Source organism: Bos mutus, chromosome 12 (assembly GCF_027580195.1).
Source record: "Bos mutus isolate GX-2022 chromosome 12, NWIPB_WYAK_1.1, whole genome shotgun sequence".
Taxonomy (NCBI): Eukaryota; Metazoa; Chordata; class Mammalia; order Artiodactyla; family Bovidae; genus Bos; species Bos mutus.
In genome coordinates, this window is record NC_091628.1 from 11472162 (window position 1) to 11498704 (window position 26543).

General features: G+C 38.1%; 1 protein-coding gene across 13 annotated transcripts in view; it reads left to right on the forward strand.

Moving 5' to 3' along the window:
* The window catches only part of NAA16 (N-alpha-acetyltransferase 16, NatA auxiliary subunit), a 64919-nt gene that overhangs the window by 30080 nt on the left and 8296 nt on the right, over positions 1–26543 (forward strand). For 6 of the 13 annotated variants that reach the window (XR_011466270.1, XM_070380232.1, XM_070380233.1 and 3 more), the window contains 5 exons: positions 14658–14730; positions 16839–17008; positions 17349–17501; positions 19312–19440; positions 25547–25760. Coding sequence is in view for 11 of the 13 variants with exons in the window: in XM_070380232.1 (XP_070236333.1) it covers positions 14658–14730; positions 16839–17008; positions 17349–17501; positions 19312–19440; positions 25547–25760 (739 nt within the window). In the remaining 2 variants the exon portion in view is untranslated. Of the gene's footprint in view, positions 1–14657; positions 14731–16838; positions 17009–17348; positions 17502–19311; positions 19441–19629; positions 20142–25546; positions 25761–26543 lie in introns of those variants that run through there. The other 7 variants (XR_011466271.1, XM_070380237.1, XM_070380238.1 and 4 more) reach the window with 7 other exon arrangements.

A 26543-nucleotide genomic window follows, 5' to 3' on the forward strand; every position in this document is an offset into this window, starting at 1 on the left:
ATTTGGTCTTTATTCAGTTTTGCTGTAGTCTTTTTACTCACTTTATTATAGAAAGAGATTTTCTCTATTCAAGTAATGGTGTGCACCTTAGCTTAATAATAGATGAACTGAAATTATATGCATGTACTATAAGTAGTGTCAAAGGAAATGTCAGTCTGAAATTTACTGAGTAAGGGGCTTATAAGAACACTAAAAGGTTATTGTTTTTAATGGGTATACTTTTCTAGTGGAATTTTATTAATAAATTTGACATATTGTCACCAAAGGTCTATATTTAACTGTTTCACGATTAGTTATCTATTACTTTATAGTGTGATTGTGGATTTTTAAATTTGTATGCTTGCTTTTAAAGTTAGAGCATGGGTAATTGTTAGTGGAACAATAAAATCTAGGCACTATTTTAACTAACAGGCTACATTTTAATAAAGATAGGTTTAGCTGGTTTTCCCATGAAGAGTCATCCTTCTGCTTTTTAAAATTAGGAAATAGATGTGGTTTTATATTAGAAAGATAATTAGAAAATTAGAAGTTAATAGAAAATAAGTTATACTTCTATTTCCAAGTGTTGCTTCTTATTAAGATCTAAAACTCTTGTGTAAACAGTTTTTGAAAGTTGAATGGATAAGGAAGAGACTTTATTAGAAGAGCTAAATATTTTTAGTTAAACCTCATCACTTTACTTAGTTGACCGGTAATTATTTGCAACTTAGCATAATTATGAATAATAAGTTATTCAGAAAGGTCAGTGGTAGGTATACCGATTGACCCTTTCTTCCTTCGGCAGCAGGTTCATAAACAAAAGGCACGACTCATAATATCTAGAGGGGAGTGGCTGAGGCTGGCTCGCAGAACTTCTGCACTCTCTTCCTGCCGCTGTGCACCCAGTCTCCTTGTCAGCTGGTCACATCCCCACTTCTAGAAAGATACCTATAGTGCCTGATCAGTAAGAAAGTATCATTTGCATTAAAAAAAAAAACAAACCAAAAGACCTTATAGTTCTTTTAATGTCTGTAGTATACTTTATTTGATCGTTATGGTATTGCTGTCGATTTTTCTCCTGTTGTCTTATTTTTTTTGAGTGATTGATTTGTATGAAAACATGGAGCAGTGCCTAACAGTGGTTTCTGTAGGTTATTTAAATTAGCATTTGCCAAAGTGCTTCTTTTACTCATTTTGGCAAGGTTGACGAAGAAGAAAGAAGAGATGAAATGTCGGCAGTGTTAGTAATAAAGCGCATGTGTGTAACTGTCTTACAGCGAGTACTGAATACAGCAGTCCTTTCAGAATCTGTTCCTCTTAAAGCTGTCAGTGAGCTTTCCCTGGCTTTCTCAGTTTTCATAAGAGGCATAGACTTAAAACAAAAATCCCTTCAGTACTGATCCCAAATTACCATCATAAAGGTATTAAGCATTTGTTGATACTTTATAAATCTTAGAAATTGCATTTTTAAAGAAGGCATTGAGGATGCGTTGACCTGTACAGGAACCCGTGACATATATCTTTAGTGTTAATTTTTAAGCACACAGCAGGAATGTTTACCATATGTTTTTGATGTTTGAATTACAATGCAGAAATTTGAGTTTAAGTTGTCAGAACTTAGTATATTTTTTTTAAAAGTGTACAAGTATGGGAAATTCTTCTCAAATCATTTTGGCTGCATATATTTGTGATTACTCAAAGGGACATTTTAAAAATTTGCATATTTCTAATCAGCAGTGAGTCCTGATTTTTAGCAAGGGCTGCATTTTTTTTATTTAATAAACTTTTTTTAAAAAGTACTTATTTTTGACTGTGCTGAGTCTTCCTTGCTGCATGGGCTTTTCTCTCGCTGTAGGGGGTCGGGGGCTGCTCTCCCTTGCAGTGCTCAGACTCTTCGTTGTTGTGGCTTCTTTTGCTGCGGAACGCAGGCCCTGGGGTGCTCGGGCTTAATGGTTGTGGCTCCCAGGCACAGGCTCAGTAGTCGTGGCTCTGGGCTTAGTTGCTCCCAGGCATGTGGGATCTCCCAGATCAGGGATCAAATCTGTGTCCCCTGCATTGGCAGGTGGATTCTTTACCTCTGAGCCACCAGGGAAGCCCCTCCAGGGATGCAGGACTCTTTTTAACTCTTGAAGGATTTCAAAGAGGTTAAGGATGATGAACAATTACAATTGTTTTAATTTGTAAAATTCCAAGACTAAAAAAATAATCCACGACAGGTACCATGGAAATAAAAGATTAGCCTTTGAAGTTAGCTTAGGATATAATACAGTTGTAGAAAAGTGTTTTAAAAATGTCTCCAGCATTTTAAACTGTGAATGCACAATTTAAGAGCAATTTTCATGTAATTCCTTTCCAAATTTTTTTCCCTGTGAATTTATTTGTGATGTATATATGTAGCTATAGTAATTTTGACCATAAAAATTTTGTTTTTCCACCTAGCAATTTCACAGGGACTTCATGTTTTATTGTGTAGTCTTTGATTTCTTCTTTTTCATAACAGCATAGTCTTTTATTAAAATCATACCTCTAGTTATTGAACTTTGCTGTTAAAAAAAAAAGTCTTTGTACGCATAGTTTTTACTTAGGATTTTTCCCCCCATAAATTCTCAGAATAAGTTAATGGGTAAAAGGTATGAACATTCTGTTATTCTTGGTAAACACTGATATACTGATTTCTATAAGGCTGTAAACATCAGTTTGTATTGCCAGTAGCAAAGGTGTGTGAAAGGTTCACTATTTCCTCACCAGCATTAGGCAGTGTTAAATATTTTCTTGTGTTTGCTTTTCTCAGAAGATTTTTTTCTTTTTAATATAGAGAAGCTAAAATTTAATGTAACCAGATTTGTTGATCTTTATTTCTATTGTAGAACTTCACCTGTTGTTTTAAAAAAAGTTTGGAAAGTCCCCTTCGTCTCGAGCACTGCTTCACAAGGTGGGACGGGAGGGAATTAGGCCACCAGGGGGCATTTTGCGGTGTCTGGAGACTTGATTGTCACTGTGGTGGCGGTGTGCTGCTTGATACTTCTGCAGTTCAGAGGACAGCCCCTATAAGAAAGAACTGCATTATCAGCAATTGGGTTAGATAACCCTTTGTTATTAGGGGCTGTCCAGTGTATGATAGGGTGTTTAACAGTGTCCTCGGAGAAGGCAATGGCATCCTACTCCAGTACTCTTGCCTGGAGAATCCCAGGGACGGGGGACCCTGGTAGGCTGCAGTCCATGGGGTCGCTAAGGGTTGGACACGACTGAGTGACTTCACTTTCACTTTTCACTTTCATGCATTGGAGAAGGAAATGGCAACCCACTCCAGTGTTCTTGCCTGGAGAATCCCAGGGACGGGGGAGCCTAGTGGGCTGCTGTCTATGGGGTCGCACAGAGTCGGACACGACTGCAGCAACTTAGCAGCAGCAGCAGTGTCCTTGGCCTCTGCTGCTCGGATGTCATTAGCTTACCCCCATTAACAGCTTTATTGAGATACAGTTCTCATACCATAAAATTGATGTATTTGAAGCTTACAGATTCACTGATTTTTAGTATATTCAGAGTTTTCTAACCATCAACATGATTTTAGAAACCTCCCATTCATATTTGCCCACTCCCACTCTCCCAGTCAGGCAACCACTAGTTTACTTTCTGTTCATGGATTTGCCTATTCTGAATATTTCATACAAACAGAATCAAACTACAGGTGGTTTTTTCTCTCTCTAGTGTCTTATACTTAGCATTAAATATTTTCATCCCTGTGGTAACATGGGCACTTCTCCTCTTATGTCTAAATAATGTCCCATTGTATGGCTATAGAGCATTTTATCTATCAGTTGATGGACATTTTGGTTGTTTGTATCTTTTGATTAGTACCCATATTGCTGTGAACATTTGTGTAAAGTTTTTTGCATGTACACGTTTTCATTTCTCTTGGGTGTATATACTCCAGGAGTGGAATTGCTAAGTCAAATGCTAACTGCATGTTTAAACTTTTTGGAAACTGTCAGGCTCTTTTCCAGTGTGCTGCTCCCATTTTACATCCCCACAAGTAGTCTATTAGGATTCTGATTTCTACACATCCTCACCAGCGATCCACCTGTTACTGTATGATGTTTGATTCTAACGTACATCCTAGTGGGTGTGAAGTGGTTTGCATTTCCCTGATAACTGATGATTTTAAGCATTTTTTCAAGTGCTTGTTGGCCATTTGTATATCTTCCTTGGAGAAATGTCAATTCCGGTTCTTTGCCCAGTTTTTAATTGGGTTATTTATTTTTTATTATTAATTTTAAGTTTTTAAATATATACTAGAAAGTTTCTTATCTGACATATGGTATTTGAAATAATATATTTGAAAATATTTTCTACTCTTCTGTGGATTGTCTTTTTCCTTTCTTGAAAGTGTCTTGATAAACCCCATTTTATCTTTTTTCCCTTGTGTCGCTTGTGCTTTTGTGTTGTATATTAAGAAACCGTGTCCAAATACGGGGTCGTGAAGATGTGTACATGTTTACTCCTGAGTTTGTACCTTTGGTTCTTATGTTAAAGTGTGATGCATTCTGTGTTCATTTTTGTGAGGTGGGAGTCCAGCCTCATTCCTTTGCATTGTCTGTCCACTTTCCTACCACCATTTACTTTTTTTTCCCTTGAAAGGCTACATAGCCGTGTTGAAAATGAGTAGACCGTGGATGTGAGGGTTCGTCTCTGGGCTCTCTGTGTGTCCACCTTAGGCTGTATCACACTGTCTTGCTTACTACAGCTCTCGGGTAGTTTTTTAAATTAGGAAGTGTGAATATTCCTTGTTCTTTTTTTTAAATCTTCTTTTGGCCATTAAGGGTTTATTTTCATTTGAATTTTAGGATCAGTTTTTCAGCTTCAACAGAGGCCAGCTGGGATTTTATAGGGATTGCTTTGAATCTGTAGATCACTTTGGGAATTTCCATTATGGGAACTCCCATTTTCATCTTAACACAAGTGTTTCCATCTGTGAACATTGGTAGTCTTTCCATTTATTTAGAGTGTCCTTAATTTCTTTGAACAGTGTTTTGTAGTTTTCAGTATACCTCTTATACATCTTTCGTTAATTCATTCCTAAGTATTTTACTTTTTTATGCTATGCTGGGTAGAATTATTGTCTCTTTATAAGTTTCAGGTGCACATGTTGAAACTTACAGAGCCAGTTATAATTTGATGTCCATGTACATTGTAATCTGTTCACTACTGCAAACCTAGTTACCACCCGTCAGCATACAGCTGAGCCCCTTCACTCATTTCACACTCACCCCAACTCCCTTCCCTCACTAGTCTGTTACCTGTATCTATCAGTTTTTGTTTTATTTTGTTCTTTTTTAAAAGTCTGTGTGTGAGTGAAATCATGTGACATTCGTCTCTCTTTGACTTATTTCACTTAGCATAACACTGTCGAGGTCCATCCATGTTGTGGCAAATGGTAAGATGTCATTCTTTTTTATGGCTGAGGAGAGTAATAGTCCATGTATCACAGCACATCTTTATCCATTTATCCGTTGATGGACATCTAAGATGTTTCCATATTTTGGTTATTGTAAATAATCCTGCAGTGAACACAGAGGTGCATCTGTCTCTTTGGATTAGTGTTCTTGTATTCTTTGGGTTGAGATTATTTTCTTAATTTAATTTTTCAGGTTTTTTTTTTTCTTGCTAGTAAGTAGATTTTTTTTTATATTGTTATATTCTGCAGCCTTGATAAATCTGTTTACTAGTTGTTACTGTTGGTATAATGAATTCCTGTCATGCACAAATAGAAAGTTTTATTTCTTCCTTTACAATTAGTATCCCTTTTATTTATTTTTTGGACTACTTGTTCTGTCTAGAACCCCCAATACATGTTGAATAGAAATGATAAGAATTGACGATTTTGTCTTGTTCTTGGTCTCAATGGGAATGTGTCTAGTCTTTCTCCATTAAATATTGTTTTAACTATGGATATGTTTGTATATGCCATTTATGATGTTGAGGAAGTTCCTTCCTACTTCGGGTTTGTTGAACATTTTTGTTTTGAAAGGGTGTTGAATTTTATCAGATTCTTTTTCTATGTTATTGAGATGATCATGTGTTATTTTTTATTCTGTTGATAATTATGTCATACAGTAATTGATTTTCAGATGTTAAACAGCTTTGCATTAGTGGGATAAAACCCACTTGGTCATGATGTGTAATTCTTTTTATGTGTTGCTAGGTTCAATTTGAAAGTGAAAGTTGCTCAGTCATGTCAGACTCTTTGTGACCCTATGGAATCCATGGAATTCTCCAGGCCGGAATACTGGAGTGGGTAGCCTTTCCCTTCTTCAGGAGATCTTCCCAACCCAGGTATCGAACCCTGGTCTCCCACATTGCAGGTGGATTCTTTACCAGCTGAGCCACAGAGGGAGCCCAGGAATAGTGGAGTGGGTAGCCTGTCCCTTCTCCAGAGGATCATCCAGACCCAGGAATCAAACCAGGGTCTCCTGCATTTGGGATTCCCTGGTGGCTCAGATGGTAAAGAGTCTGCCTGCAATGCAGGAGACCCAAGTTCGATCCCTGGGTCAGGAAGATCCCTGGAGAAGGAAATGGCAACCCACTCCAGTATTCTTGCCTGGAAGATCCCATGGACGGAGGAGTCTGGGGGGCTACAGTCCATGGGGTTGCAAAGAGTTGGAGACAACTGAGCGACTTGACTTCAGGTTCAATTTGCTAGAGTTTTATAGAGGATTTTTGTATCTGAATTTCTAACAAATACTGTGTAATGTCTTTGGCTTTGATATATCAGGGTAATAATGACTTTATAATGAGGTGGGAAATTTTCTCTCCTTTTTTCTTTTTTTTGAGAAGTTTGTGAAGATTGGTGTTGGTGTTAAATATTTGGTAAAATTTACCAGTGAAGCTGTCTGGGGCTGTACTTTTCTTTGTGGGTTGTTTTTGATTACTTGTTTCAACTGTTTATTTATTATTATTCATTTCTATTTCTTCTTATTTGGTTTCTGAGATTTGTTTTTCTAGAAGTTTGTCCATTTAAATGATCCAATATTGGCATATAATTGTTCATCATATTTCTTTATAATCATTTTACTTCTATGAAGTCAGTAATAAGTAGTGCTTTTCTTTGATTTCCAGTTTTAATAACTTGAGTCTTTTTTTCTTGGTCAGTGTAACTAAAGGCAACCAGTTTTGTCAGTCTTTTCTGAAGGCTAGGTTTTCGATTTGTTGACCCCTCCCTCTGTTTCTATTTCACTAGTCTTCAAATCTGGTCTTTATTATATCCTTACTTCTGCTGGCTTTACATTTAATTTGCTCATCTTTTTGCAATTGCTTTTTAAAAAATTTATTTATTTTTAGTTGAAGGATAAATCAAGGTTACAGCATATACTTTAAAAATATTTTGGGGGGCTTTTAAAAGAAACCAAAGTGACCCTGGTAAGAGGTGGAAATTAATTCTGGACTTCCATTTTCACCTATAGGGGAAAGTACTTGGCAGTTTGCTTAGCTGTTCACTGTGTCAGACTCTTGAGTGAATGAATCATCACGGTTTGCATGGGTTGTTACAGGTACATTTGATTCCATAGCATCTGGACACCGATGCATAGGTGCGCTGAACACGGGTGAGAACATGGAATCTGAGTGCTTGGTGAGACAGACTGGTGAAGCGCAGCTGTCTCAACAGAAAACGTATGGCTGTCCATACACGGGAAGGGAAGGTAGGCTGCTTCCAAGACAGCCTTTCTTTCTTGTGTTAAATCTGCCCATAACTGTGAAAATATGTCAAGATCCTCATTCAGCTGAAGGACCTGTTGAGGTATTTGTGACCTTTAGAAACTGATGACAGTAGGCCGAAAGAGTTACAGAACACTTGCCCTGTTCACTGCAGAAAGAGAATCATCGTGAACATTGTTGAAATATGTCTGTGGAAAGTACTGAATTGTTTGGCTCTGGTTACTGGGAAACACCTATAGTTTGTTGCTGGAGGTGGAGGTAAATTAAGATGTTGATCCTGGAATATATTGTCTCTAAGGTATCTTTGTTTCTTTCTTTTGAATTAACTCAGGTGGGTATAAAATTGAGTTTTGTGTCTATTTACTAACTAACTTTAATTGTGAAGGTAAGTTAGGGGAGAAAATGAAGTTTCAGAGTTCTGTCATCATTATAAAAATGACATCACAGTTAATGGTCAAGCAGAATGATTCTAAGAATGCTTTATTTCCTATATACTTCTGGAAAACTAGGTGTTTCAGAAAACTATATATGGGAGTAATTACCAAGGAAAGCAAGAGTTTGATTTGTATTTAAGGGCAGTATAAGGGATTTTTTCTTAGATGCCCCAAATAATAGAAGAACTACATTAAGAATGTTTCTTAGATTCTGCAGACTGAGGAGGAAGAAGAGAAGAAAAACAGAAAGAGGGGAGTTGCTCTGGCATAGGGGGTGACTCTGTAAAGGCTCATGGCCAGGAGGAGGTCCCTGAGCTTGAGCCTGCTCTCAGCCTGAGAGCAGACAGCCACTATTCCTAGGGCTCTCCTGGAGAAGAGGCTGGTGTCAGAATAAAACACTGTCCTATCTGCCGTCCTCTTATCCCGCCTCCCCACACCAGGCTCTTTCTAGCTCTGTCCACTCCTCTTATAAAAGCCCTTTTGTCTAACTCTGCAGATCTTATGGACACTGGTTCTTTCTGTGGCAACAGCCAGCTCACAGCACTAAATATAGCCCTTTCCCCCTTTTGCAATAATTATTGCAAATATAGTCTCTCTGAAAAAAGGAAAAAGAAAATTTCTTAGAATCCTGGATTTCTCACTAAAGGAAAAAAATTCTGTTGTTAAAAATTCCAAAAGGCATTATTTGCAGTGGTAACAGTGTCAGAGTTAGTATTTTTCAGATATGCTGATCAACCGTTAATTGTAATGACGTTCATGAATTCATTTCTTGTTTAAAAACAGTTAAATTTTGGGAGAGGGAAATAAAAGCAAGTACTTTTCCTACCTGGAAAGGTGTCTTAGTATAGTGTCATGTCAACTTATTCATTAATCCCTTTTACAATTTTTGCCGAATCTATGTAACAACTACAGTGTTATTTATTTAGTATTTTTCACCAAATTTGATTATTTTTTTTGTCTTTCATAAAAGCCAGATGTGTGTTAATACAGTTTCTATAGTCATAAAGTAAAAATCTAATATTAAAATATAACTTTAAAAGTTTCACTGAATTAGCTGCGTGGTCACCCTTTGGGAAATATTGGTGTAGGGAAAAGAGAATTGCTGTGGAATTAAGCCTGGTCTGGAGTCCTGACTCCATCACATATTTGCGTGAGCACTCACCTGATTCTGTTTCTGGATTATAAAACTGGAGCAATTAATACTGAAAGAGTTGATGTGTGCTTTAATTAAATGATTAAGTTTGTAAATTCCGCTCTCTCACCATCCGCACCCTGTCACAGGTCATCTCTGCAAGAAGTTACTTTCATTTTAGTGTCATAGTTCTTGGACAGTTCAGCTAGCTGCTTGGGGACCAAAATTGTCCCTTATGTTAATTGTATATTTATTAGAAATTAATCCAGTTTTGGTCCTTGTTGATAAACTATTGTGCTTGGTTTTCTCATTTGGATTAAAAAAATTTGAAAGACAGTTTCAGTGGCTTTCATGTTTTACAGTAACATTTTAAACTCGATCTCTCTTTATATTGTGAAAAATTGTGTGTCGTATATGTGTTGTAGGACTTTGCTTTAAGGTTAATAAAGAATTCTTTTAACTCATATATAAGAAAAGCTGGTTAAGGGCAATCAATAATTTAGGGGAATTATCTACAATAGTCACATTTGCCCATGTTAGATTTGGTTAGCAAAAGCAAAGCTTTTTCAATTCTGGTCAAATATAACTGTTAGAAGAACGTATTTAAATCAGGAGAAGGTGGTTGAACTTTGAAATATTTTCAGTTCATAGAAAATTTTGTATGATTTTAAACTATTTTAAGGCTTGAAGTTTTATTGTGATATTAGATACCTAATGTGAGTAGATTGGACTTCTTGATTTAAATGCCAGTGGAAATACTGTTTTCAAGACTAGCCATTACTTATTAAGTTGTAGAAGAAAGAAGTTGAATATACAGTTATATTGTACAATTGACTATAGTTATATGGTATACAATTATATAATTGAATATATAATTATACAGTATAATTGCAATGTAAATGGTAAGTAAACTTGAAGTAAAATGGATCCTTTATACCTCAGTAAAACTCCTTAGACTAACTTTCATAGATAAGTTTGGAAAATTGAATTTTTTAGTTAATTACTTAGTGAGTGACCATAATAACACATTTTTTAGATTCAATATATATGCCAGGTAAACCAGGAAGGACAGTGATCTTTGCAGTTTTTTATTTAGAACATTTCATGTGAACTTTCCATTACCTTGATTTATTCCCTCAATTAAATCTTGTTTTGAGTTCTGAAGCTAGAGATTCTATTTTATTCAGTAGTATTTGCACTCTTTTATTAAGAGTGTAACATTATTATGTGTAACTTCAGTATTTTGTTGTACTTTTAAAAATTATTAAAACTAATTTTTAAAATGTATTCCACCCTAGAGATGCAAAAAGGTACACCCTTACTTAAAAGTCTACTCTAGCTGCAGTTTTAGTAACTGCCAGTAGATGGTAGTGGAAGTTCACGAAAAACTTTTTGCTTCTGTAAGTTGAGTGCTGAATTTCCGTAAGTTGAACCTGAAGGTTTTTTTAAAGTTACACATACTCTGAATGAAATTAGTCCTGGTGGCTTAAAAATGCCTAATACTTTTTATTTTGCTTAATAGTAATAGTCTTATTGCAGCATTTAAAAAAAATCAGTTCTCAAACCCTAGGGTATATTAGAATTATTTATAGAGGGTTTGCTGAAAATGTTGCTAGACTCAGTTTCTGATTCTCTAAATGTGGGGTTTGCTCAGAAATTTGCATGCCTACAGATTACCAGGTCATGCTAATGTTAACATTTATGATATTAATGGTCAGAGGATTGTGCTTTTAGAACCACTTTTGTTGTTGTTTTATGTGGCGAAATACACTTAACCTAAGGTTTACCATGTTGACCATTTTTAAGTGTATGATTTAACGGTATTAAATACATTCACCTTTTTTTGTAACCATGACCACCATCCATCCCCATAACTCTTTTTATCTTGTGGCACTATTAATAAAACTCTGTACCCATTAAATAGTAACTCTGTTTTTCCCTCCCTCTAGCCCCTAGCAACCACTATTAAACTTTACAGCTTTATGATTTTGACTACTCTAAGCAGCTCATAAAGTGGAATCATACGGTATTTGTCTTTTTGTGACTAGATTATTTCCTTTTGCATAATGTTCATCCGTGTTGTAACACATTGCAGAATTCTTTCCATGGCTGAATAATACCTGTCATATGTCTCTCCCACATTTGGGTTGCTTCCGCGTTTTGACAGTTAAGAGCAATGCTGTGTACATGGGTGTACAGATATTTCTTGGAGACCTGCTTTCAGTTCGTTTGGATCTATAGCAGAAGTAGAACTGCTGGGTCGTTTGGTGGTCCTGTTTTAATTTTTTGAGGCACTGCCGTACTGTTTCCACGGCAGCTGTACCATCTTCCACCACTAGTGCACAGTTTCCCTTTTTTTACATCCTTGTCTGCAGTTGTTGTTTTCTGTTTTTTGTTTGTTTTTAGATAGCCATCCTCCTGGGTGTGAGGTGGCATCTCATTGTAGTTTTGACTTGTATTTCCTTAATGACTGGTAATGTTGCAAATCTTTTCATGTGCTTACTGGCTGTTTGTATATCTTTGGACAAATGTTTGTTAAGTATTTTATCAAACATTGAATGGGGTTTTTGTTGTTGAATTTTAGTTCTCTTTGTATTTTGGGTACTAAGCTCTTACTAGATACATGATTTGCAAATATTTTCTCCCGTTCTGGGGGTTGCCATTCTGTGGATGGCATCTGGTTGTACACATTTTTCACTTTTCATGAAGTCTAATTCGTCAATTTTTTCTTTTGTTCCCTGGGCCTTTGGTGTTAAATCCAAGAAATTGTCAAACCTGATACTGTGGAGCTTTTGTCCTGTGTTTTCTTCTAAGACTTTCATTATTTTAGGTCTTTGGTCCTTTGGGTTAATTTTTGTATATGGAATTAGGTTAAGTTCACCTTCATTCTTCTGCAAATGCACATCCAGTTCTCCCAGTCCATTTGTTGAAAAGACTTTTATTTCTACATTGATTGGTCTTGACACTCTTGTAAAAAATCACCAATGTGAGCGTTGTTTCTGGACTCTAGATTCTATTCCATTAGTCTCTATGTCCATCTTTATGCTAATACCACACTGTATTTTTTTTTTTAATTACTGTAACTTTGTAGTATGTTTTGAAATCAGAAGTGAGTCTTCTTGGTTTCCTTCTTTTTAAAGATTGTTTTGGCTATTTGGATTCTTTGAGAGTCCAAATGTTAATTTTAGAACGGGCTTGTCTATTTCTGGGAAAAAACATTGGGATTTTGATGAAGATAGCATTGAGTTTATAGGTCTATTTGGGTAGTATTGATATTTTAATAATATTAAAATTTCTAGTTCATAAATATGGGATGTGTTTCCATTTATTTATGTCATCTTGAATTTTTTTCAGCAGTGTTTTATAGTTTTCATTGTACAAGCCTTTCACTTCCTTGGTTAAGTTTATTTCTAAGCATTTTATTCTTTTTGATGCTATTGTGAAAGAAGTTGATTTAGTAATTTCCTTTTCAGATTTTTTATGTGTGAAAGTGCAGCTGATTTTTGTGTATTGACTTTCTGTGTCTTGCTTTTTTTTGGGAAATATCTGCAGAGAAAGTTTTACCTCTTCTTTGTGTACAGTTTGGATGCCTTTTATTTCTTTTTCTTGCCTTCCAGCAGGAAGACTTGCAGAACCGTGTTGAGTAGATGTGATGAAAGCAGGCATCCTTGCCTGGTTGTGTATCTTAGTAGTAGAAATACTTTCAGTCTCTCCCCTTTGAGTCTGATTTTCGCTGTGGGTTTTTCATGTTTGTCATCAATTATATTGATATAATTTCCTTCTGTTCATGGTTCAATAAGTGTTTTTATAATGAGAGTGGTGAAATTCATCACATACTTTCTGTGCAGCAATTAAGATAATTACGTGGGGTTTTGTCCTTCATTTTGTTGATATGGCATGTTATACTAATCAGTTTTTAAGGTGAACTGTCCTTGCATTCCAGGAATAATTCCTCCTGGTCACGGTGTGTGATCCTTTAGCATGCTGCTGAGGCCTATATGCTAGTATTTTGTTGAGGATTTGCATCCGTATTCATCATGAGTGTTGGTCAGTAGTTTTCTTGTGGTGGATTTTGGTATGAGAGTAATGCTGGCATTGCGGAATGATTTTGGAAGCGTTCCCTTCACTTCAGTTTTTTGGGAAAGTTTGGTGTTAGTTTTTAAACTGTTCAGTAGATTTTACCATTGAAGCCATAGGGTCCGGGGCTCTTCTTTGTTGGTAGGTTTTGATTTCTTGTTCAATCTCCTTACTAGATACAGGTCTATTCAGATTTTAATAAACATTCTTTTAAAATGATCTTTGTTTAAATATCTTATTAAAATAATACAGCATTATTGTTACTTTTTTTTAAGACTGTATTCATATTCCACTACCCTAATCCATTTGGTCATATTTTCAGTAATGAGTGTAAATTCTTTCTTTTTTTGTTTATGTTACGTATTTCCCCCCACTGTTAATATATTGTCCCATGTATTCCTTATTGCCCTTCTATCTGAGAGAATTACACCATATAGTGCAGTATTCTTATCAGAAAGATATATAGGCCTGAGAAGTGTTTTAATTTGGTATTTTGTTTTTTGACTGCTTTCAGTGGGACGGTATTAAAATAATTCTATATTGATCACATACTGTTATAAATTTTAATTGTTTTTCTTCACTTTTGACCTTTGTTTTTCTGAAGTTCATAAATAAGATGGCTATATTTTCTGATGTATTCTGAACAGGTAACATCAACAGACATTTAAAACAAACTGTACACAGAAGCTGCTTTTTTCCTGCGACTTCTAACTCATGTCACTTTTCTTTTGTACTTGCTGGGCATAGCATGTTTGCAGTGTAGCTTATGATCTTTTAGTCCTACCTAAGTATAGCATTGGAATGAAAATTTATTCAAATAATCACTGAAAACAGAGTTTAAACCTTTAATTACGAGTTTACTTAACTTTTTCCATCAACTCACTGTGTAGTTTAGATTATTTCACTTGACTTTTTTTTTGTATTGGCATTTTAGAAAATCTGAGAATATAATGGCTTACAACTTCACCCTGTGACAGTGGGAAGCAAAAAGCGATAAACTTAATAAATTATACAGATGTGTTCATTGGCCAAAAAGGAGTATGTGGTAACTAGTGATAATTTGTCCATTAGTTTCATAATTTGAAACTCGATATTGAGATGAGAAATTAATGAGATTCTGTTTTACTATTAATAAAGAGAGCAGTACATTTTCTGTGTTTTTCTCATTTTCCTTCCAACATGGAGGGTGGGAGTGGGGAAAGCAAGCATCTCAATTTATAGTTAATTTATTGTTCTGAAATAAACTGTATATTGTTTCCAAATCTAATCCATAAAAAATAAAATACTATTAAAGATTTTTTAAAACTATGTTTCTTTAACAGATTTCCATAATCCAGGAGCTGGTTACTAATTATGAAACCTCTCTTAAAACGTGTGACTTTTTTAGCCCTTATGGTAAGTTTAAATTAGATTGAGTTGAAATTTGATTATTCATTTCAGTCCATTTTTAATCACTTACGGTAAAATTGTGTTCATTATGTGCTACATGATAGCTGTTCACTAGTTTTTTAATTAGTGAATGAAATGAGAAGAGCACTTGCAACCTAATTAAAAATTTCCATAATCTTGTGATGTGGGAATTAACCTCATTTTAATATGAGTAAACAGAATCCCACGTGGTTGAGTAGCTTGACCAAGATCCAGTAGTTAATGTTAAGATGTGTTTTTCCTGACTTCCTAGTTTTTTGTTCTTTCTACTTTTATGTTTGTGTGCTCAGTCATGTCCGACTCTTTGCGACCCCGTGGACTGTAGCCCGCCAGGCTTCTCTGTCCATGGGATTCTCCAGGCAAAAATATTGGACTGGGTTGCCATGCCCTCCTCCAGGGGATCTTCTGACCCACGGATTGAACCCACGTCTCCTGCTTTGCAGGTGGATTCTTTACTGCTGAGCCATGGGGGAAGCCCTAATGTGTCTTCCACAAAATTAACTCTCATACCACATATCTTAACACCTAGTCCACATGCAAATTTTCCTCATTATTTAAAAAAATGTGTAATTGGTTTCTTTGAATCTGGATCCAGCTTAGGTCCACAGTTTACATTTGTTTGTTATGTTTCTGATATTCTTTTAATCTTGGGTGGTACTGTCCTGTCTTTCCTTTCTCCTCTTTTTTTAAAGGCTGTTTGTTGAAAGGTCATTTGCCTCGTGGAACGCACCATGCTTTGAATTTTGCCAATTGTTTTCTCATGGTAGCGTTTAATACATCTTGCTGTCTTCCATATTTCTTACAAACTTCAAGTTAGATTTATAGGCTCTTTTTTTTTTCCTTTCTTGCATGTTGTGCTGTACAACATACAAGATCTTAGTTCCCCGACCAGGGACTGAACCCTTGCCCCTGCAGTGGAAGCACAGAATCCTGAGCACTGTTCCTCTGGGGAAGTCCCCTAGGTTTATAGGCTCGATTAGATTTGGGTTCCATGTGAATACTTCATAGGTGACACTTTGAACTTCCTGTTACAGCACATCTGAAGGCCGAAGGCATTCTGGTTGTCTCTCTTTTTGTGAAACTAAGATTCATCAGAATTTAGATGTTTGTCAGCCTAATCTGGCCATGCAGTCAGTGTTTCTTAGTGGTCACTTACCTGATGATTTTTGCAGCCACTGCAAAAATTGCCTTGATCCCTTATTTCATTCTGATCATCATTCCTTCTGCATTTATTAATACTAGCTGGAGTTCTTGTAAAGAACTTTTCCTCCTCAGATATTTGACCCCCCCTGAAATACAGTGTATATGAGAGGAGCAAGATAAATGCTTGGCTCTTTGCTCATATTTATTATTTGTGTCTTAATTTATGTTAATTTGTGTGTTTGCATTGTCGTTTCATTCGGTCAGCTAGTCTAGGAGACCTTCTTGTCTTCTGAGGTAACATGAGTAAATTCTCCTTTCTGCTCTTCCTACCTCGTTTTATACCTGTGTGTCTTCCCTTCTGATACCCATTTTGAGAGCTAGGTGTTTCTTATTTATTCTTCTGTAGTTTCAGGGCACAGAATGGGGAGCCAGATAGAGGTCAGATGGTTGGTTGTGACAATCTGGTCAAGAGTGTACCCTCCTGATACCCTTCAACTTTGGGTTTCCCTGGTCTGTGTTGAGGCCTGGACGGTCCACGTAAGCTCTGGCAGTTCTTTCCTCTGTGGAAGTTTTACCGTGGTGGTTAGGGACGTGTTTTCTCCAGGCTGTTTTCCTTGGTTTTTCCTGGACCTGCTGCCTTAATGCTGTCTGCCTGAGAATCCGTAGAGTTAGGTTGATCTGCCTCTTCTCCCAGACTGTTTCCTTGGCATGAGGTGTGGGTAGAAGCTTGGGAAAGCAGCGTCTTTGCTCTGCTTGGCTACTGCTTCCTGAACTTTGTGACTTGAGGTTGTATCTCTTTCTGTTGAAATTGGTCATTTTTACTAGATTTTTATTCTAATAGTAATTGATTTCATTATGCATTGGGAGAAAGAAAGCAAGTGAGTTGCTTCACTTTGCCTCATTCCTTATAATAATTTTGTGTTTGATTGCAGAGAATGGGGAGAAGGAACCCCCAACGACACTACTCTGGGTTCAGTACTTCCTGGCACAGCACTTTGATAAGCTTGGGCAGTATTCTTTGGCTTTGGATTATATTAATGCTGCAATTGCTAGCACTCCAACTCTAATAGAATTATTCTATATGAAAGCGAAAATTTACAAGGTAAAATCTTGGTCATGTTTTTTGAATAGTTAAAGAATTTGGCCATTTTAAGGACCCATGGAGTTCTTTCTGTGTGGAGATAACTTTTAGGGCACCCTGATTATTTATTCTCAATACGCTAATAATCCGAAGGAGTTTTATGTTGCATAGTCATATAGTCAGTGTTAATCATTTCATTCAGCTCTTAGTAAATATGAATTTTAATGTATATAAAAATTTCTAGATAGATTTGACAGAAATGTAACATTTCTAATTTGTCTTTAAGAACGTTTTCTGTTGTAGCGTACCCATATTCTCTTAATCATAACAGTGATGTCTTTAATACTTTCATCTCTTAAAGCATATGGGTAATCTCAGAGAAGCTGTCAAGTGGATGGATGAAGCTCAGTCTTTGGATACGGCTGATAGATTCATCAATTCCAAATGCGCAAAGTATATGCTTCGGGCAAATATGATAAAGGAAGCAGAGGAAATGTGCTCCAAGTTCACAAGAGTAAGAAATAGCATGTCATTGTCTGAGTTAGTAAAATTAAACTTAAATTCCCTGGTGATGTGTGAAGTGTGCTGCTATAGTTCCTCGGAATTCACTTTTGTTGTCATTTTTTAAATCTTGTTTAGCGCGTATCCTAAGTGTGATTTCTTACTGTGGTTGATGAGTGTGCATGTGCTTCTGGTGTGTGTGTGCTAAGTCGCTTCAGTCTTGTCTGACTCTGTGCAGTCCTATGCACTGTAGCCTGCTGGGCTCCTCTGTCCATGGGATTTTCCAGGCAAGAATGCTGGAGTGGGTTGTCATTTCCTTCTCCAGGGGATCTTCCTGACCCAGGGATCGAAATCCGTCTCCTGTCTCTCCTGCATTTTCAGGCAGATTCTTTACCACTGAGTCATCTGGGAAGCCCTGTAGAGATGAGAAGTAAAGTACAATTAGAAATGAGGATATTTAAGTTAAATAAGTTCAGTGGTTTAAAAAACAACAACAACAAAACACCCACGCAGCAAACCACAGCCAACTAGGACATGTCTGAAAAGACCCAGGAGAATGGGAAAGAAGGGGAAAGTTCAGCTGTTTGAGGAAAGTAGTTCCCAAAGTCTGGGGCTCGGCTTGCTTGTCATAATCGCCTCCAGCTGTCCAGTCTTTAACAGGCCGCTGTGCTGTGTACAGAGCTGGTTAGCTTATCCACACTGCTTCACTGGCCAGGCGTGTCCCTGACGGTGGTGGGCAGCAGTGAGCTGGGGGAGGAGGGCTGCTCGTGACTTCCCTATCAGTTTATATCTGCTTTGTAATACGTAAGTGAAGTGCTCCTATTTCCTTCTTGCAAATTTTTCAGTTTATAATATTTGTAGAGTTGCTGAGGCAGGTTGAATAGTTCTAGTTGGTAAAGTTTTGAAATGAAAAATACGGTAGATTTCTTATAAACATAGGTAGTTATCAAACGATGGAATATCTGTAGCCATGAAGAAGACATAAAATACCACCATAATTTTATTTACCCAGAGATAATTGATTTTTATACTTTCAATGAGAATTCTGAAAATTAAACTGATAACAACAGTGGGTATGAAAAAGAAATGAAGACTGAACTTACGTAAATATACCCGTATCTTTGCTGTCATTCTTGGGGTCCTGTAACATGCATTTTAAATAACTGTTCTCCATTGTGACAGAGCTCCACGTCCCTGCACTGAGACCAGGCACTCTGTGCTTTGCATTCTCCTGGGATACACACTTAGCCCGAATTAGCGAATATTCTTTTTATTTAAAAATTTTAATGTATTATTGTATAATTCACTACTGCTCATTGTCATAATAATCCTCATAGACATCGTTGTGAAAGGAAGTGACAACTGATGCCTTGATGTGGAGGAAGGAGACTTGCAAAACTGAAAAGCGGGCTTGGAACTACTATGAAGAGATTTGAAAACAATGTTGTAAATAGCAGTGATCCTAAGTCAGCAAGGAAAAGGTTAAATGGCTTTTGCTTAATAGATAAAGATAGGCAGTGCTTCATAGGATCCCTGTCTTAAATAGGTTAAATAAAAGCTCTGGTGTTTAAAACTTAGCTTCAGTAACCTGTAGTCTTTTCTGTGTAGGTTGTTGACGGTCTCAAGAGAGCTGGGTAAATAAGACACACAGTTTTAAGTTGGTAGGAGCCTTTTGGAAGCACATCGACGTGTTTATTATATAATTTGTCACTGCTACTTATTGTCGCCGTAATCCTCATAGACATTGTTGTGAAAGAGAAAACGGGGTTTTTAGGCTCTCTTGTGTCGTGTGCTTCCTTTATTTGCGGTTGCTTCCGTTTCAGGAAGGGACGTCTGCCATGGAGAACCTAAATGAGATGCAGTGCATGTGGTTTCAGACAGAGTGCATCTCCGCGTACCAGCGCCTGGGGAGGTACGGGGACGCTTTGCAAAAGTGCCATGAAGTAGAAAGGGTAAGTTAACAAGAGTTTGGGCTTGGTGTTTCTCCTCTAAGGTGACCAGAAAAGCAGGTAGATTTCTACAGAGTCTCATCTACATCTTCTCACGACTCTGGAAAACTTCACTGTGAAAAAATTCTCAGTCTTTAGCCTTTCAGACATTCAGAAATTGTGAATAAATGATTCCTTTCTTTGGATCCTCAGGTGGTAATGAGGTAGACATGTCTGCATATTTTTGTCTGAAGCAAGAAGAGGAGGATTAGTTAAGTTACTGTTGCTATTACTAACATGTACTCAAAATTTCTCTTTCCTAATTGGGCCATTACTTGATTTCATCCCCAGCCTGGAAAGATGCACAGGCCGAGGGCCACCTCTTTCTGCTCTGTGTCAGGATCTGCTCTGTCGTCAGCCTCTCTCCAGTTTGTCTTGCCAGGGTGTGTGTTCTCACCTTCAGCACGTTCCGTACCCAACATGTGGCTGGCTTGCAGGCTTATGTTACGACTTGCTAGGATCATGTGTGCGATGTGCCGTAGTAAGGGGGACTTTTCTTTTCCTTGTGTGTGAATTTTTGTTTTCCTGTTCTTTGTCATCTCTGAAGCGCTCTCCTTCCAAGTGGACCACAGGAGGAAAAGAGCCACAATGCACCCCCGAGGCAGGCCTCAGCAGCCTTCAGCCAGGGGTCACTCGGCAGCCCCGTCCTGAGCTGGCGCAGTCAGGTGAGCCTGCGGTCTGCACCCTGGCAGCCACTTTGGCCTTCTTCCCCATGTGAAAGTTGTGAAGTTGCTCAAAGGAAGGCTGGACCTCTTAGGGGGTGGCTTTGGTCGGGAACTAAGATTCCATTAGAGCCCTTTCAGAAGTAGTGTAGCTTTTGCTTTGTTCTTTGCTTTTTAAGCCTAAACTTGATGGCTCTTTGCCAGGGGAAACCTTTCTCATCTTCTCGGAAACTGTAAAGCCTTTGGATGATATGTGAAATATTCAGGCAATATCCAGTCATCCTGAGTTTAAGTCAGGCTCTGATTTCTGTGACCAAACCATAGATCACTAGCTTGTTTGACATCCTAGACAATCATCACTTTAAAAGCATTCTGCTCATTACTGAGGAAAGATGCATTTCTGTTACCCAGAACATTCTCAAGGAGCCGTAGCTTGGCACTTATGTATCAGTTGTTCCAGCACGACTGTAATTAGAAGTTAATCAGACTTTCTGTGGAAATCAAATTTCAACACCTTGGGATCATTGGAAATTCTCCATCTCTAGTCCCATTCCTCCTAACATTAGTGACTTTTTAATGTTTTTTATTAAAAAATTGTTAGACTATGATCACTAGCTGTTCCATTACTAAGTTTCATTTAGATTATGCTTTCTCCTGAGTTTTTAGTGGTTTTGAATAACTACAGTTGACCCTGGAACAAAGTGGGTGTTGGGGTGCCAGCCCTCTGGGAAGTTGAAAGTCTCCCTGTGACTTACAGTTGGTCCTTTGTATACGTGGTTCCTACGTATCCCTGTTTCCGTATCCATGGATGCAACCAACCATGATCACATGGTCCAGTAGAATTTACTGTTGGAAAAAACTCACATATCAGTGGGCCCACATGGTTATTGTTCAAGGGTCACCTGTATTTCCAGTTTAAGAAATGTGTTTTGACTGGTAGAAAGCATTTTTGAAGGAAAAAAAATTATAGACGATCACTGGTTATCAGAGATGGTAGAAATCATCACCCTCTGGTTATGTTATGTAATTATCATCATTGGAAACTTTACTAAGTATCTTTAGGGTTTGCTATTGGTACTTAAAAATATAACCAGAGGCAGATACACAAGAAAAGATCCTATTCATATTATGCTTATAAGCTAGTCTTTATAGTGAGTAATTCATGCTAAAAGGAAAAACATTAGTGTAGAGTACAAATAGGGTGATTGAATGTTTGCTGATGAACGCTTCTGAAATAATTAATTTTTCTCTCTTATTTGGCTGCACTGGGTCTGTGTCGTGGCACGAAGGAGCTTCTCTAGTTGTAGTGCGAGGGCTTCTCTTGGGAAGCGTGGCTTCAGTGGTTGTGACGCGCGGGCTGTGGTGCACAGGCTTAGTCGTTGCAGCGCGCTGGCTTCTCTCCTTGTCTTGAGCAGGCGTGGTTGCCCTCAGGCCTGTGGGGGTCTTAGTGCCTTTACCAGGGATGGAACCCAGGTCCCCTGCATTGGAAGGCTGATTCTTAATCTCCAGACCCCAGGGAGCTCTCTGAAATTAGTTTCTAATAACATTAATGTCATCTAAAAGAAAATTCTTAATGATAACAATTAAAGGATTTAGGAGTAATTACAGAATTAAAAGATACAACAGATACCTATTTGGGTTACCTTTGTGCCTGGGTTTTAAATAGTTCAGTAAAGACACAGCACCTTATTCAAAAATAAAACTTTGGGGACTTCCCTGGCAGTCCAGTGGTCAAGACTCTGCTTTGCCAGTGCAGTGAGGGCACAGTTTGAATCCCTGTTCAGGGAACTAAGATCCTGCATGCTGTGTGGCAAAAAAAAATAACATATATATATATATATAAAATTTTGCAGTTGACCTTCTAAATAGAAGGTTATTGAATAGAGAACTAAGTTCTAAGAAGGACTGAGTCCTTCTGCCTTCAAGAATTCTTTCACTGAAGGCAGTTTCAGCCTAGGACATACTGCTTTGCACTCTTACTAATTGGATTTGAAATGTTAGAATTCTAGAATGGTCCATTGTAGTCCTTTTTCTGCCTTCTTCTTGCCTTCCTTACAGGGTTTAAGATTACATGTAGTGATTATGTAGTCCAACACAATCTGATGTTTAGAACTTAAGTTTTATTAAAAATAAGACAGAATGACCACCTTCAGACTATTGGCTATAAACTTGTGTTCAGAATAATATTTTTAACTATTTTTTCTTTCAAGAATTGAGCGTTTTCCCCCCTTTATTTCAGGTGATTAGTTTCTCATTATTTTAGCGTGTTGATTTATATCTGAGAGAAGCAGTACATATTTCTAAAACTTTGTGATAAGATCTAAGGTTTCCAGTAGATCAAAACCACAGGACATTCGTAACTTTATCTTTTTTTAATAATTGTATTTATTTATGGCTGTGCCGGGTCTTCAGTGCAGTGTGGGCTTCTTCTCTAGGTGCAGCGCGTGGCTGCTCGTTGTGGTGGCCTCTCTCGTTGCAGAGCAGAGGCTCCAGGGTGCACACGCTTCAGTAGGTGCGGTTCCAGGGCCCTCGAGGACAAGTGCAGTAGTTGGGGCACGCAGGCTTAGTTGCTCCACAGCATGTGGGATCTTGGATCAGGGATCGAACCCATGTCTCCTGCATTGGCAAGAGGACTTTTCCACTGAGCCACAAGGAAGCCCGTAACTTTATCTTCCATTGTGTCTTAATCTTTATCAAGTTGACACTCACTTTATAACGACCGATTTTCTGTAAAGGAATTAAGATCATTGCCCTGGTTGGTCTAGCTCTTACTTCTTTTACTTGTTTGTTTGTTCATGGCTATGTCAGGCCCCAGTTGTGGCACAGGAGAGCTTTGTTGCGGCATGCACGCTTCTCAAAGTTGTGGCACATGGACCCAGTAGTTCGGGCTCACAGGCTTAGTTGCCCCTCGGCATGTGGGACTCAGGAATTGAGCCTGTGTCCCCTGCATTGCAGCTGTAGAGACCTACGTATGGTGACGTCACATGGAACTGCTCACGCACATCAAGCCCATCTCAGCTCCTCGGGTTGGCAGTCATCTGCAGGGTGTAGCCTGGTGGGGGTGTTGGCAGTCATCTGCAGGGTGTAGCCTGGTGGGAGTGTTGGCAGTCATCTGCAGGGTGTAGCCTGGTGGGGGTGTTGGCAGTCATCTGCAGGGTGTAGCCTGGTGGGGGTGTTGGCAGTCATCTGCAGGGTGTAGCCTGGTGGGGGTGTTGGCAGTCATCTGCAGGGTGTAGCCTGGTGGGGGTGTTGGCAGTCATCTGCAGGGTGTAACCTGGTGGGGACACTGAGCAAAGAGGACATAGGACATCCCTGTACCGCCTTTGTAACTCCTTTGTCCATGCTCATCTCAAAACGAAAAGTTAAGAAAGCCAGCCTAAGATGACATAGTTGCTCTTAAGTAGGAATATGCCATCCTCAGCAGGTTCCTGAGACACAGAGGTTTGAGCGCAAGAACTGAGAAAGCCTCAGACACACTAGGATAAGTGGGTTGCTTTGTTTCTGGAAGACGGTGACTGGAGAGAGGCAGGCTATGGGCGGCTACTGATACAGAGGCGGATCACACGCTTGTGGTTCCGTGTGGCTCCCTCGAGACCTCACTCAAACCTCATGCTCTAGGAATGTCTCTTGAAACTTGCGTCTGCCTTTTTTTACACATAAAGGTTTCTCACCCTAAGAAAACTGCAACCTCTTTAAGACGTTTTCATCTCGTTATGTGCTCCATGATTTGGGGCACTGCCGTTTTTCCTCAGTTGTATTGAATTTTGAGATATTATAGTGCTAGGTATAACGGTATTTATATTAACCATGAACAATTATGTAATTCCTTCATAAGTTACTTGATTTGTGTTATTGATGGGAGGAATGAAACTTTAAAATATACTATTAAAGCATGGTTCGTGAAGTAGTAAATATAAACTAATGTAGAATAGTCATTTTTTTCACCATTTCTTTCCCTCACACTGTGTGCGTTTATTTTTTTTATCTTAATATTTTAGAATATAAGGCTCTTAATGTAATTCTGTGTATGATGTATTTCTAATTACCAAGACAACTAAAATTATCAAATGATACGGATAGTTACTAATGTGTTTTCTGCACAGTGAGTTACTAGGCCCCCAGGACAGAGGGAGGTGAAATAGTAGAAGAGTTTGATCTGTGTTTGTGTGATGAATCATTCATTTTTCTGTATATTTTTGGAGAAGCTAAAGTAGGAGAAAAGAAAGAAGATGGAGGTGGAGATGCACATAGGGAAGAAAATAGAAGTATAAATTGTTTTGTTGGGGAGTTAGTCATCTTTTCTTTCATGTAAGGGATTAGTTCTTAATCCTTTGGGGGCCATGGACACTTTTAGAATCGGTTGAAAGCTTCAAGCTCTCTCCTTAGGAAAACATTACTATGCTTGTTTATACACAGACTCCAGATTAAAAACTTTTGCTAAAATGGGATATAGTTAGATAAACAGGAGTTTAATGAGTGAGAGAAAGCCACAACACTCTGTGCTTCTAAAGCAGTTTACTGTTTAGAATGAACTTTAAAATAATTACTTGATCCCCTAACAACCTATGAGATTGGCTGTATATATATTTTTTATTCCTAACTTAGGTTAAATAACTGAGGCTGTAGGAAATTACGAAGTCACATGCCTGAAAAGCAGCTTCTCTCTTGAGTTGGCACATACTGTGCTTACTGAATGTCTTCTGTGCTAGGCCCTGTGCCAGGGAGTGGGGATGGATATGACAGGCTCGTCCTTGAAGAGTTCATGGTTGAGTAGAGCCATCTGATGTATAGACATTCACTGTAAACCTGTATACGTTTAGTCTCCATTCAGAGCTCTGTTTAACTCTACCTTGCTGATTTTGAGGGAATACTGAGAAGTATTTATTGAAACAAAAGTATTGGTATATTCTAATTTCCAGGTTTAAAAAATAACCTGGGCATCTGCCTTTCTTTTATTAGGCTGTGCCACATGGCTTGTGGGATCTTAGTTCCCCAGCCAGGGTTGAAAGCACCACGTCCTCACTGCTGGTGCTCAGTTGTGTCCAGCTCTTTGTGACTCCATGGACTCTAGCCCGCCAGGCTCCTCTGTCTGGAGTGGGTTGCCATTTCTTCCTCTAGGCTTAACCACTGGACTAGCAGGAAGTTCCCCTCATCTGACTTATTACATATAAATTGGGTATCATCCTGAAACATGATTTCTAGGGAATGGGGATGGAATGTAAGGAAGAGAAGCTTAAGTTGAATGCAAAGAACAACTTGAGGTCCTTTGTATGTTAAACCCTGGAGAGGGCAACTAAGTGAAATTGTGACTGCTTACATTATCTTACAGGCTTTTTATAATTTTCTTTTAAAAAAGTAGGCGTTATTGACATAAATGTAAGGAATAACTTTGTGGTTTTGTTTTTAAGCACTTTTCTGAGATAACTGACGATCAGTTTGACTTCCATACTTACTGCATGAGAAAGATGACCCTTCGGGCCTACGTTGACCTTTTGAGATTAGAAGATATACTCAGGAGACATGGATTTTATATCAAGGCTGCTAGATCAGCTATTGAAATATACTTGAAACTGTATGATAATCCCTTGACCAGTGAAAGCAAACAACAAGAGAGAAATTCAGGTAACTAAAGAGACTTGCTTAAAGAGACTTGAAGAGAACACAGAATTTCAGAATGTCATTAACTTCATGATGGAATAGTATACTATCAAATGAGTGTGAAGGCAACATTAGATAATGGATATACCCCCAAAAAAGTAGGGGGAATACTTAGAAAAAGTTGATAGGGTGTTGTCCTGTAACTGATAATGTTTATGGGATGTTTTGTTTTGTTTTTTAAAGTGGTAATTGAAAATAACTGAGCTTTTTAGAGAAAAAAATATATTTGTACAGCTTCTAATACCTACTTGACTGAAAATAGTAGTGCCAATGAGAATATCTGAATACGTTTTACTCACTAACATGTCGGTACCCAAGAATATTTGAGAAATAGTGGCATGAAAGCAGATTTCTGATCAGATCACTTGTGCCTGTGTGCTTTGTCTCACTTCTTGAATTTTTCCAAAAGGATAATCTTCAACTCCACTTTATACAGTTTGGGACTTGAGACTGAGAGAGAGGATTTGCCTAAGCCCATGTATTGTGTGGGAGGAGGAGCTAGGCTAGAGTCGGTTAGTTTTAGTTGACGCAGCATTTGCTGTTGCCCTTGGTGTGCCGGGTGTAAGTTGATCATTAGGAATACACTCTCTAAAAACTTTGATACAGGTCCTCCCCTCCCCCCACACATACTAGTGACAGTCGCTCAGCAGTGTCTGACTCTCTGCGACCCCATGGACTGTAGTCCATGGGATTCTCCAGGCCAGAATACTGGAGTGGGTAGCCTTTGCCTTCTCCAGGGGATCTTCC